The sequence below is a fragment of the Ranitomeya imitator genome, chromosome 7 (assembly GCF_032444005.1).
Source record: "Ranitomeya imitator isolate aRanImi1 chromosome 7, aRanImi1.pri, whole genome shotgun sequence".
NCBI lineage: Eukaryota > Metazoa > Chordata > Amphibia > Anura > Dendrobatidae > Ranitomeya > Ranitomeya imitator.
In genome coordinates, this window is record NC_091288.1 from 180,972,146 (window position 1) to 180,984,986 (window position 12,841).

General features: G+C 44.8%; 1 protein-coding gene across 1 annotated transcript in view; it reads left to right on the plus strand.

Annotated features, from left to right (window-relative positions):
* The first annotated feature begins 1,460 nt into the window (after window positions 1–1,460).
* LOC138645093 (uromodulin-like) overlaps window positions 1,461–12,841 on the plus strand; it is a 55,813-nt gene continuing 44,432 nt past the window's right edge. Inside the window, exons 1-2 of the mRNA XM_069734148.1 lie at window positions 1,461–1,605; window positions 11,498–11,566. Coding sequence (XP_069590249.1) covers window positions 1,479–1,605; window positions 11,498–11,566 — 196 coding nt within the window. The 5' untranslated portion in view covers window positions 1,461–1,478. The remainder of the gene's footprint in view (window positions 1,606–11,497; window positions 11,567–12,841) is intronic.

Consider the following 12,841-nt stretch of genomic DNA (forward strand, 5'->3'; position numbering starts at 1 on the left):
CTCTGGGCCTTGTATATGATGACCCCGATCGCATCTCCATGACTAAATCCTCTCTACGCCAACTTCAGCAAGGAGAGTGCCTAGCTTGAGCAATCTTGCTCCGAGTTCCGGAGGTGGGCCACGGACACTAGGTGGAATAACCCTGCACTCCAAAGTCATTCTGTGAGGGGCTTACAGTGAGAGTAAAAGATGCTTTAGCTCTCTATGAGACTTCTGACTCACTTGAGGCAGCTATGTCTCTGGTGATCTGAGTTGCTTGCCGTCTTCGCCAGAGACGTAGGGAGTCATCTCTGGTGGCGGGAGGTCTGTGGTCGAGAGTGGTCAGTATTGAGCCAACTGAGGAAGCCATGCAGGTGGGTGCGGTGTCTCATTCTAGCAAATTGTCTGTAGTCTGGCGAAAGGGGTGTGTGTTTTTGTTGTGCTAAAAAAGGCCATTTTGTCAGCACATGTCCTTCCTGACCTCCAGTTAAACAAACTGCGGAAAACGTATGGACCTGGGTTGCGGGTAGGTTGGCAACCCAGGTGTACTTATTACCTCAGTGGGTAGGACACAATTTTTCTTACAAGCAACATTATACGTGGGTGGAAATAAGGTGGATGTTTCTGCCTTTCTGGAAAGTAGGGCGGGTTTAAATTTGGTTGAAGCTAGGTTCGCACTGGACCAAGACCTCGTACCCCATACATTGTCCAGTCCCATACCCATTATTGCTATCAACTCTGCCCCTTAAGACAGGAGGTGTTACCAGTGTGAGACATCCAACCTTCACAGACCAGTAGAACTGAACCTTGTCTTATAACAAACACAGTTGCTGTAGCTTTCACAGCTTTGCTGTATTGGAACCATGTCTGCCTGTGAGATGGAAGGTGAAGCACTGAGAGGAACTTGCAGATGTGTCAGTTATAATCACACACAGCTCTGCAGTGAGTTCAGGAGAGCAGAGAGTGGCTATTACACATCACACTGGCCACGCTCCTTCCCATCTAAAATAAGCTCTGGAGGCAGATTCTCAGGGAGATCTGTATCCGGCCCATAGATCTTAACACCTCAATTACATATAAGAAAAATGTGGATTTCTCTGTATAATAATGATATTTATGTACTGTGTAATGCTATAATTTATGAACTGTATGATTGATACTGCTCTCCTGCAGTCATATTAAAAGCCATATACTTCAAGAAAATTTTGATGATTGAGTCAGCGATAGTGTGATCATAGATCTGAAGAAAATGAAGTAGGTTTCGTTTTTTTTTGCTGTAGTTCTTTCAGTAGTGTAGACAAATAAACCAGAATTTCCTCTATATTGTGTGCACTGATAGCTGACATACCATACACAGTATGTAGAAGATTTTCTTAGAACTACTTCCTATAACTAATTATGTGGTTTTGCAAGTTCTGAGTGGATCGGTAGGTGCAGCCAAACATATAAATATCGCTACCTCTTTCACACAAGACGTCTAGAGTTGGCTAAACGTGATCATGAAGTATCACATCGTAGGTCTACTTCTGATGTTATGCACATGTGCATCAGGCTGGACAGCATGGCCACTTACAACGGTAAATGAAGAAAACACAACATCTCCTCCATATACAAGAACCACCAGTAGTAAGTATGCCAAAATGGCCAAACTGATTAAATCTGTTAATTAAATATTATTTTTTCATCTGCGTTTTTACCTTTTGTATGACAGTAATAGTGCACTAAATATCAACTATGTAAGGTCTTTGATTTTACAGCTACTGTTTTATAGTAATCTAGACAAATCGATATAAATGAATATAGATTAATGTAGAATATAAATGAAATAAAAAACTATGTATGGTAATATTACCAAAGGTAAAAATAAATTCAAAAGAAGGTAGTAAATCCAATTAAGTAAATAGAAAGGAAATTTTATATGCTTTGTAGAGAAGCTGGAAAATGTTCATGATGGACTTTTCAGAACCATTATTTAAATATAGGAAAAATCTAAATTTATAGACCAGGGAAATAAAAACTGCAAATGTCTGAACCTTTATCTGCCTTCATGTAGTGCCTGGATCTTATAACTAAAAAAAATAAGAATAAAACATAATATTAATGCCTATCAATTCCAAAAGCCATAACTTTTTTTCTTTTCAGTCAACGTGGAGACTTGTTAGGCTCTGTGCACACGATGCGGATTTTGCTGCGAATCCGCCGCGGATCCGCAGTTGCGGGTCCACAGCAGTTTCCCATGAGTTTACAGTACAATGTAAACTTATGGGAAACCGAAAACTCTGTGCCCATGCTGCAGAAAAAAACACGCGGAAACGCAGCGGTTTACATTCCGCAGCATGTCAATTCTTTGTGTGGGATCCGCAGCGGTTTTACACCTGCTCCATAATAGAAATCCGCAGGTGTAAAACCGCAGTAGAATCTGCACAAAAACCGCGGTAAATCTGCAGTAAATCCGTGATAAATCCGCAGGAAAAACGCAGTATTTTTGACCTGCGGATTTATCAAATCCGCTGTGGAAAAATCCGCAGTGGACCATTCTACGTGTGCACATACCCTTATACAGGTCGTTACAATCTGTAAAGTGTTTTTTCTTTTAATAATAATAATCTTTATTTTTATATAGCGCTAACATATTCCGCAGCGCTTTACAGGTTGCACACATTCGTTGCTGTCCCCGATGGGGCTCAAAATCTAAATTCCCTATCAGTATGTCTTTGGAATGTGGGAGGAAACCGGAGAACCCACGCAAACACGGAGAGAACATACAAACTCTTTGCAGATGTTGTCCTTAGTGGGGATTGAACCCAGGACTCCAGCGCTGCAAGGCTGCTGTGCTATCCACTGCGCCACCGTTATTTTAACAGTGTATTTTTTTTTTACAATTTTGCAAGGAATTTTATTTTATTTTTTTACTGTGGATACTTTTTTAAAATAAATTAGTTTATTTTTTTTAAGCTGCCCGAGAGACTTCGCAATATAAAGTACTGATATGTATTTGTCAAAACATTATTTCTTAATGGCAGTAGCATTATATCAGGCAATGACAGGCTATTAACAGTAGAGGGTGGGGGGGTATTGTAAGGCACCAGACTGCCATTGTTACGTTTTGGCTCCCCTAAATTGCATTGTGTGGGGTTATTGGGTGACAGAGGGATTCGTCTCCTTATGTTAAATACCTAGATGTCACAGTTTAAGTTAGCAGTTAAAGGGAACCTGCCGATAAGAGATACAGCCATCACGTTTCAGGGCAGATATTCACCATTCCATAATGCTGTATATCTGCACCCAAGCTGACCTGTAAGAGAAGAAAAATAACTTTTATTATACTCACCTGCGGGGTGGTCCGGTCCGATGGGTGTCACTCTTCTTGCCCCGCAGGTGAGTATAATAAAACTTATTTTTTTTCTCTTGAAGGTCGGGTTGGGGGCAGATATTCAGCATTATAGAATGCTGTATATCAGCCCTGAAAGGTGATGGCTGTATCTCTAATCGGCCAAACCTGGTAGTGACAGGTTCACTTTAAGATGGTATTGCTGCCCATCTGGGTCTTCCTTGTTGTTCCCTATATTAAATATTATGGATTGATTATTCCTATATACAGTGTGTCCATAAAGTCATGGTGCACTTTTGACCAGTCACTGGAAAGCAACAAAAAATTATAGAAATGTGAAATCTGCTCCAAATAAAAGAAAAACTCACCCAGTTTCATACCTATTCAGTGCAGTTCGAAGTGGGCTCCATTTGTTGCCCTACACACATCCAAACAATAGTGAAGTTCTTGCCACACACGGGTAAAGGCGTCTGGTGTAACATAGTGAATAACGTCTGTAATTCTCTGTTTTAAGTGATTAATGTCGTTGATACGTTCAATGTACACATGTTGCTTCACATAACCCCAAAAGTAAAAGTCTAAGGGCGTCAGATCCAGGGATCGTGGTGGCCATGGCTTGACAGAACCTCTGCCTATCCACAGCAGGGGGAATGTTCTATCCAGAAACTCATGAACAATGGTGGTGTAGTGTGGAGGAACGCCATCTGTTGTGAATTCTGTGGCTGAATTCACTCCTGTGGTCACAAGTGGTATTGCAGCCTCTGGGCTTCCTCCCTCAGGTGTTTTGGTGAGCTCGTTGGCTGCCTTGCTATTTAGCTCCACCTGAGTCTGTCTTCCTTGCTCCTTGTCAATGTTCCAGTGTTGGATCTGAGCTACTGCATCTTTCCTGTGGCCTGCTGCTCTGCTAGATAAGTGTTACTTTGTTTTTGTTTCCGTTTTTTCTGTCCAGCTGTGCTATTCTCTTTTGCTGGAAGCTCTGAGACGCAAAGGGTGCACCGCCGTGCCGTTAGTTCGGCACGGTGGGTCTTTTTGCCCCCCTTTGCGTGGTTTTGCTTTAGGGTTTTTTGTAGACTGCATAGTTCTCTTTGCTATCCTCGCTCTGTCTAGAATATCGGGCCTCACTTTGCTGAATCTATTTCATTCCTACGTTTTGTCTTTTCATCTTGCTAACAGTCATTATATGTGGGGGGCTGCCTATTTCTTTGGGGTATTTCTCTGAGGCAAGTCAGGCTTGTATTTCTATCTTCAGGCTAGTCAGCTCCTCAGGCAGTGCCGAGTTGCATAGGTAGTGTTAGGCGCAATCCACTGCTGCTTTTAGTTGTGTGAGGATAGGTTCAGGTATTGCAGTCTGCAGAGATTCCACGTCTCAGAGCTTGTTCTATTGTTTTTGGGTTATTGCCATATCACTGTATGTGCGCTGATTACTGCACACTGTGTTGCCTGATAGCACAGCATAACAGTACAAGGAGCCTTACCAATGATTCTCAATAGAGGGAAAAAAGAAGTCCTGACATCATTTTTTTTTTTTTTTCCCTCAGCTCTGTCTTCAGTTTTTTTTTTTTTCCCCTAGACATTAGAGTGCTTCAGGACACAGCTGTGGACATGGATATTCAGGCTCTGTGCTCCTCAATGGATAATCTCGTTATAAATGTACAAAAGATTCAAGATACTATTGATCAGAAATCTATGCTAGAACCAAGAATTCCTATTCCTGATTTGTTTTTTGGTGACAGAACTAAGTTCCTGAGCTTCAAAAATAATTGTAAGCTATTTCTGGCCTTGAAACCTCATTCTTCTGGTAATCCTATTCAACAGGTTTTGATTATTATTTCTTTTTTGCGCGGCGACCCACAGGACTGGGCGTTTTCTCTTGCGCCAGGAGACCCTGCATTGAGTAATGTTGATGCGTTTTTCCAGGCGCTTGGATTGCTTTACGATGAGCCTAATTCAGTGGATCAGGCTGAGAAAAATTTGCTGGCTTTATGCCAGGGTCAGGATGATGTAGAAGTATATTGTCAGAAATTTAGGAAGTGGTCAGTACTCACTCTGTGGAATGAATCTGCACTGGCGGCTTGGTTCAGAAAGGGTCTCTCTGAAGCTCTTAAGGATGTCATGGTGGGATTTCCTATGCCTGCTGGTTTGAATGAGTCTATGTCCTTGGCCATTCAGATCGGTCGTCGCTTGCGCGAGCGTAAATCTGTGCACCATCTGGCGGTATTGTCTGAGAGTAAACCTGAGCCTATGCAGTGCGACAGGACTATGACTAAAGTTGAACGGCAAGAACACAGACGTCTGAACAGGCTGTGTTTCTACTGTGGTGATTCCACTCATGCTATTTCTAATTGTCCTAAGCGCACTAGGCGGTTCGATAGCTCTGCCGTCATTGGTACTGTACAGTCCAAATTCCTTCTGTCCATTACCTTGATATGCTCTTTGTCATCGTATTCTGTCATGGCGTTTGTGGATTCAGGCGCTGCCCTGAATCTGATGGATTTGGATTATGCTAAACGTTGTGGGTTTTTCTTGGAGCCTTTGCGGTGTCCTATTCCGTTGAGAGGAATTGATGCTACACCTTTGGCCAAGAATAAGCCTCAGTACTGGGCCCAGCTGACCATGTGCATGGCTCCTGCACATCAGGAAGTTATTCGCTTTCTGGTACTGCATAATCTGCATGATGTGGTCGTGTTGGGGTTGCCATGGCTACAAACCCATAATCCAGTATTAGATTGGAACTCTATGTCGGTAACCAGCTGGGGTTGTCAGGGAGTACATGGTGATGTTCCATTTTTGTCTATTTCGTCATCCATTCCTTCTGACAACCCAGAGTTCTTGTCTGACTTTCAGGATGTATTTGAAGAGCCCAAGTCTGATGCCCTACCTCCGCATAGGAATTGTGATTGTGCTATCAATTTGATTCCTGGTAGTAAATTCCCTAAGGGTCGTTTATTTAATTTGTCCGTGCCTGAACACACCGCTATGCGCAGTTATGTGAAAGAATCCCTGGAGAAGGGACATATTCGCCCATCGTCATCACCATTGGGAGCAGGGTTCTTTTTTGTAGCCAAAAAGGATGGTTCGCTAAGACCGTGTATTGATTACCGCCTTCTTAATAAGATCACTGTTAAGTTTCAGTATCCTTTGCCATTGATATCTGACTTGTTTGCTCGGATTAAGGGGGCTAGTTGGTTTACTAAGATTGATCTTCGTGGTGCGTATAATCTGGTGAGAATCAGGCAGGGAGATGAATGGAAAACGGCATTTAATACGCCCGAGGGTCATTTTGAGTATCTGGTGATGCCGTTCGGACTTGCCAATGCTCCATCTGTTTTTCAGTCTTTTATGCATGACATTTTCCGTGAGTATCTGGATACATTCCTGATTGTTTACTTGGATGACATTTTGATCTTCTCTGATGATTGGGAGTCTCATGTGAAGCAAGTCAGAATGGTTTTCCAGGTACTGCGTGCTAATTCCTTGTTCGTGAAGGGATCAAAGTGCCTCTTCGGTGTGCAGAAAGTTTCATTTTTGGGGTTCATCTTTTCCCCTTCTACTATCGAGATGGATCCGGTTAAGGTCCAGGCCATCCAGGATTGGACTCAGCCGACATCTCTGAAAAGTCTGCAGAAATTCCTGGGCTTTGCTAATTTTTATCGTCGCTTCATCTGTAATTTTTCTAGCATTGCCAGACCATTGACCGATTTGACCAAGAAGGGTGCTGATTTGGTTAATTGGTCTTCTGCTGCCGTGGAAGCTTTTCAGGAGTTGAAGCGTCGTTTTTGCTGTGCCCCTGTGTTGTGTCAACCAGATGTTTCTCTTCCGTTCCAGGTCGAGGTTGATGCTTCTGAGATTGGAGCAGGGGCGGTTTTGTCACAGATAGGTTCTGGTTGCTCAGTGTTGAAACCATGTGCTTTCTTTTCCAGGAAATTTTCTGCTGCTGAGCGTAATTATGATGTGGGCAACCGAGAGTTGCTGGCCATGAAGTGGGCATTCGAGGAGTGGCGTCATTGGCTTGAGGGAGCTAAGCATCGCGTGGTGGTATTGACTGATCATAAGAATCTTACTTATCTCGAGTCTGCCAAGCGCTTGAATCCTAGACAGGCCCGTTGGTCGTTATTTTTTGCTCGTTTTGATTTTGTGATTTCGTACCTTCCGGGCTCTAAAAATGTGAAGGCGGATGCTCTGTCTAGGAGTTTTGTGGCCGACTCTCCGGGGTTATCTGAGCCGGCGAGTATCCTCAAGGAAGGAGTCATTGTGTCTGCCATCTCTCCTGATTTGCGGAGAGTGTTGCAGAAATTTCAGGCTAATAAACCTGATCGTTGTCCGGCCGAGAAACTGTTCGTCCCTGATAGGTGGACTAGTAAAGTTATCTCTGAACTTCATTGTTCGGTGCTGGCTGGTCATCCAGGAATCTTTGGTACCAGAGAGTTAGTGGCTAGATCCTTCTGGTGGCCATCTCTGTCACGGGATGTGCGTGCTTTTGTGCAGTCCTGTGGGATTTGTGCTAGGGCTAAGCCCTGCTGTTCACGTGCCAGTGGGTTGCTTTTGCCCTTGCCGGTCCCAAAGAGGCCTTGGACACATATTTCGATGGATTTCATTTCTGACCTTCCCGTTTCTCAAAAGATGTCGGTCATTTGGGTGGTCTGTGATCGCTTTTCTAAAATGGTCCATCTGGTGCCCTTGGCTAAATTGCCTTCCTCCTCTGATTTGGTGCCTTTGTTCTTCCAGCATGTGGTTCGTTTGCATGGCATTCCTGAGAATATTGTTTCTGACAGAGGTTCCCAGTTTGTCTCGAGGTTCTGGCGAGCCTTTTGTGGTAGGATGGGCATTGACCTATCTTTTTCCTCGGCCTTCCATCCTCAGACTAATGGCCAGACCGAACGAACCAATCAGACCTTGGAAACATATCTGAGATGTTTTGTTTCTGCTGACCAGGATGATTGGGTGTCCTTTTTGCCGTTGGCTGAGTTCGCCCTTAATAATCGGGCCAGCTCGGCTACCTTGGTCTCTCCATTTTTCTGCAATTCTGGGTTCCATCCTCGTTTCTCTTCAGGACAGGTTGAGTCTTCGGACTGTCCTGGTGTGGATTCTGTGGTGGACAGGTTGCAGCAGATCTGGACTCAGGTAGTGGACAATTTGACCTTGTCCCAGGAGAGGGCTCAGCTTTTCGCTAATCGTAAACGCCGTGTGGGTCCCCGACTTCGTGTTGGGGATCTGGTTTGGTTATCTTCTCGTCATATTCCTATGAAGGTTTCCTCTCCTAAATTTAAACCTCGTTTTATTGGTCCGTATAGGATTTCTGAGATTCTCAATCCGGTGTCTTTTCGTCTGACCCTCCCAGACTCCTTTTCCATACATAATGTATTCCATAGGTCGTTGTTGAGAAGATACGTGGCACCTATGGTTCCATCTGTGGAGCCTCCTGCCCCTGTTTTGGTGGAGGGGGAATTGGAGTATATTGTGGAGAAAATTTTGGATTCTCGTGTCTCTAGACGGAAACTCCAGTATCTGGTCAAATGGAAGGGTTATGCTCAGGAGGATAATTCCTGGGTTTTTGCCTCTGATGTCCATGCCCCAGATCTTGTTCGTGCCTTTCATGTGGCTCATCCTGGTCGGCCTGGGGGTTCTGGTGAGGGTTCGGTGACCCCTCCTCAAGGGGGGGGTACTGTTGTGAATTCTGGGGCTGAATTCACTCCTGTGGTCACAAGTGGTATTGCAGCCTCTGGGCTTCCTCCCTCAGGTGTTTTGGTGAGCTCGTTGGCTGCCTTGCTATTTAACTCCACCTGAGTCTGTCTTCCTTGCTCCTTGTCAATGTTCCAGTGTTGGATCTGAGCTACTGCATCTTTCCTGTGGCCTGCTGCTCTGCTAGATAAGTGTTACTTTGTTTTTGTTTCCGTTTTTTCTGTCCAGCTGTGCTATTCTCTTTTGCTGGAAGCTCTGAGACGCAAAGGGTGCACCGCCGTGCCGTTAGTTCGGCACGGTGGGTCTTTTTGCCCCCCTTTGCGTGGTTTTGCTTTAGGGTTTTTTGTAGACTGCATAGTTCTCTTTGCTATCCTCGCTCTGTCTAGAATATCGGGCCTCACTTTGCTGAATCTATTTCATTCCTACGTTTTGTCTTTTCATCTTGCTAAGTCATTATATGTGGGGGGCTGCCTATTCCTTTGGGGTATTTCTCTGAGGCAAGTCAGGCTTGTATTTCTATCTTCAGGCTAGTCAGCTCCTCAGGCAGTGCCGAGTTGCATAGGTAGTGTTAGGCGCAATCCACTGCTGCTTTTAGTTGTGTGAGGATAGTTTCAGGTATTGCAGTCTGCAGAGATTCCACGTCTCAGAGCTTGTTCTATTGTTTTTGGGTTATTGCCATATCACTGTATGTGCGCTGATTACTGCACACTGTGTTGCCTGATAGCACAGCATAACAGCCATCCTGTTGAAAGATGTCACCTTCTGGAAATTGTGGCACTGCATAGAGTTCCAACATGTCAGATACGTGTTCGCCGTCACAGACCTCTCAGTGAAAAAAATGGGCCTATCACCTTATCATGCATCAGGCCACACCACTCGTTCACTTTAGGGCTGTTACGTTCATGCTCAACGTAGGCATGAGGATGCTCAGCAGCCCATATTCGAACGTTATGGCGATGAACATGTCCACAGATATGTAAAGTCGCCTCATTGCTAAACACAATCTCCTGCTAAAATCTTGCATCAATGTCGATCTCATGAAGCATATCTGTAGAAAACACGCATAGTTTAGGTCTATCTGCCGGTTTGATAGTGTGCAACAGCCGAAATTTGTACCCCGCAAAACAGAGATGTTTCTTTAACACCTTATGAACTGTAGTCTTGCTTAGGTGTAATTGTCAAGCATACACACGCAAAGATTTTTTAGGGCTCCTTAGGTAGCTATCCCATATAGCCTCTACAAACTTGTCACTGACTGATGGCCTACCAGAACAGGGTTTCTCCACCAAACTGCCGGTTTCCTTCAACTGCTTATCCCACCGAGTAATGTTATTCCTATGTGGTGGCACTTCATTATAAACACGACAATATTCACGTAGCACTTTGGTCATGGATTTGCATTTAGCGAGCCACAGAACACACTGAACTTTCCACTGTTGTGTCCACCTCTTGACTGGCATGGAAAACCACACAGCTGGCATAAGCTTGTGGTTGCATGATGTCACAGACCTGGCAGTGTATTAAATTAGAGTTCAGTTTATCAGGGGTTAATCGGACTGGGAGCTCAGCAACAGCTTAAATGAGTTTGTGTTGTTTGATTGGCTCATGTTAGCTCTCCTCATGAACAGGTCTGTTATGATTGGGCCAGAGAAAGGGCGCCAACATGTAAACTATCAATAGATCCTGTGACTGGTCAAAAGTGCACCATGACTTTACGGACACACTGTATATCAACTACTAGGTGATAACAAATATCATACCATAGCTACAAGGTTATTGTGAAATATTTTTTTCACTTTCATTTGTCCTCCTTCTCTCCACACTTTTATTCTCCATGCTATACTATATTATGAATAAATAAATGACAGGCACATAAATAAGTTACAATTAAGACAAAAATAGCATTAATTTATTAGCAACAATGCAAAAATTATTAAAGTATGCCAGGACTATTCTAATAGGTAGCTTTGGGTGCCATAGAGGCAACTTTTGCAGTTGTTCCTTGGACCCTGGAAAGATGGAGTTCGCCCATACAGGTTCCATCTCATTTGCTGTCAAAGTGTCCATACGGAAAAAATTGTAGCATGCACTATTCTTTTCTTTAGATCCTCATTACATTGCCATTGTTAACCTAGGAAACTGTGCTTTATTGTGTACAATTTAAAATCTTAATGTATAAATATGAATGCCACACCGGCATAATATATCGGCACATTAATGGCACCTGGATGACAATATGGGTGAAAGTCAACCAAATTTTCTGTATGAAGATGGGATGATTTTTTTCAACCCGTCTGAACCTGGCTTAAGAGTAACTGCTTTGATAGATATGAAAGGGTTAAGTATTCATTCATGGATCATGCAAGTTTTATGGTGCAGGAGGCAAACAATAGGCCCCTTTGTCCAAATGGCAAAATCCACTTCCATAATAGAGGCCCTAGTTTGACTTTTGCAATGACCCACAGTTATCTTCTTGGTCTTCCACTAAGTGATTCTTTTTCTTTTCAGGTTATTATTATTATTATACGGTCATCAGTAGCAGCACTTCTAATATATCTTGCGATAATGGAGAAACAGGTACAGAATTATAAGACATATGTTAAGATAAGATAGGTAAAAGATATTGAAAAAGATTACTCAACATACCGTATCATGAATGAATACTATACAAAGGTTTTCATATTTTACATGATAAAGTAAGAAATCGCAATATAACGTATTCCACCTATTTTTATTAACATAAAGGGATTATCTTGAAAGTCTTTTTGCTAGATTGAATGGTCTACATTGCCGGGGGCGTGGCTAGCAGCTGAAGCAGCAGGACGCACATCTCATGAGCTCCCCTGCTGAGACTCTTAATCAGGCCAATCCAAGGGTCTTGAAGCCCTATTTCAACATCTGAAAGCCCCATATGTCTATCTGGGACCACCAGAGTCAATTACTGGTGATCTGACCTGCTTAAATTCACTCCGGCCCTTGGAAGAGGCTTGAGGCCTAGGACGGGCAGGCCTGAGGCCTAACAGCAGAGAACTAGACCCCATTGGAGGGCTCGCCCTACCAACAGTGGGACATAAGAGCGGACAGCGCTGAGATAAAAGCCACACTTCTGTTTGAGAGGCTTCAGCGAGCCCAGGAATTCCTGGAGCTTACAGGAGGTGAAGGAGACCCCGCTAATCGGCCGGGGAGTTCCCGCCCTCCCCTCCCGCCGCCTCTGCTGCGGCGCTGAGCCCGTGCTCGCACCAACTTGGGAGTGAACGCCTGCCTGCATACAGAGCGCCTGATAGAATCCTCCAGCCGGACCGAAGAGGAGTTGCCTCCCCGCTGCAGCACCAACCGGAGCAACTGAGGCGCGGCGCTGACTGACGGGCGCGTTTGAGGGAGCGGAGCCGCTTGTGGCGGAGGGTGAGAGGACCGACGAGATCAGGCGGGCTGAGCGAGTGCCGGCGACGCTCCCCGCTCTCCTGGCCCTCTGTCTTTGCGGCGAGACTCGGCTGGCGGCGGCGGCGCGCCTGGAGTAAGAGAGACCAGCGGCGCTTACCTTTGGGCTAGATACTTCGGAGCCACCTCCTGAGAAGCAACCACCATCCAGCGGCAACCCATAAAATCTGATCCCCGCTGCGCTCACCGGTGGAGAGCGAGGTACGGGGGGATAACCGACTGCCGAGGGTGTGCGGTGACCGTATTGAGCCGACGGCTGGAGCTCTGAGAGCGGAGACTGAGGTGATCGGGCCTGAACTTGGGGGTGTCGGGGGTTTCCGGGCCGGTCCCATATTAATCCCCATAAAACACAGCTGACCCCTCTAGAGAGGAGCACCAGATACCGGGACTAAACACAGCAAACCCCCTAGTGCA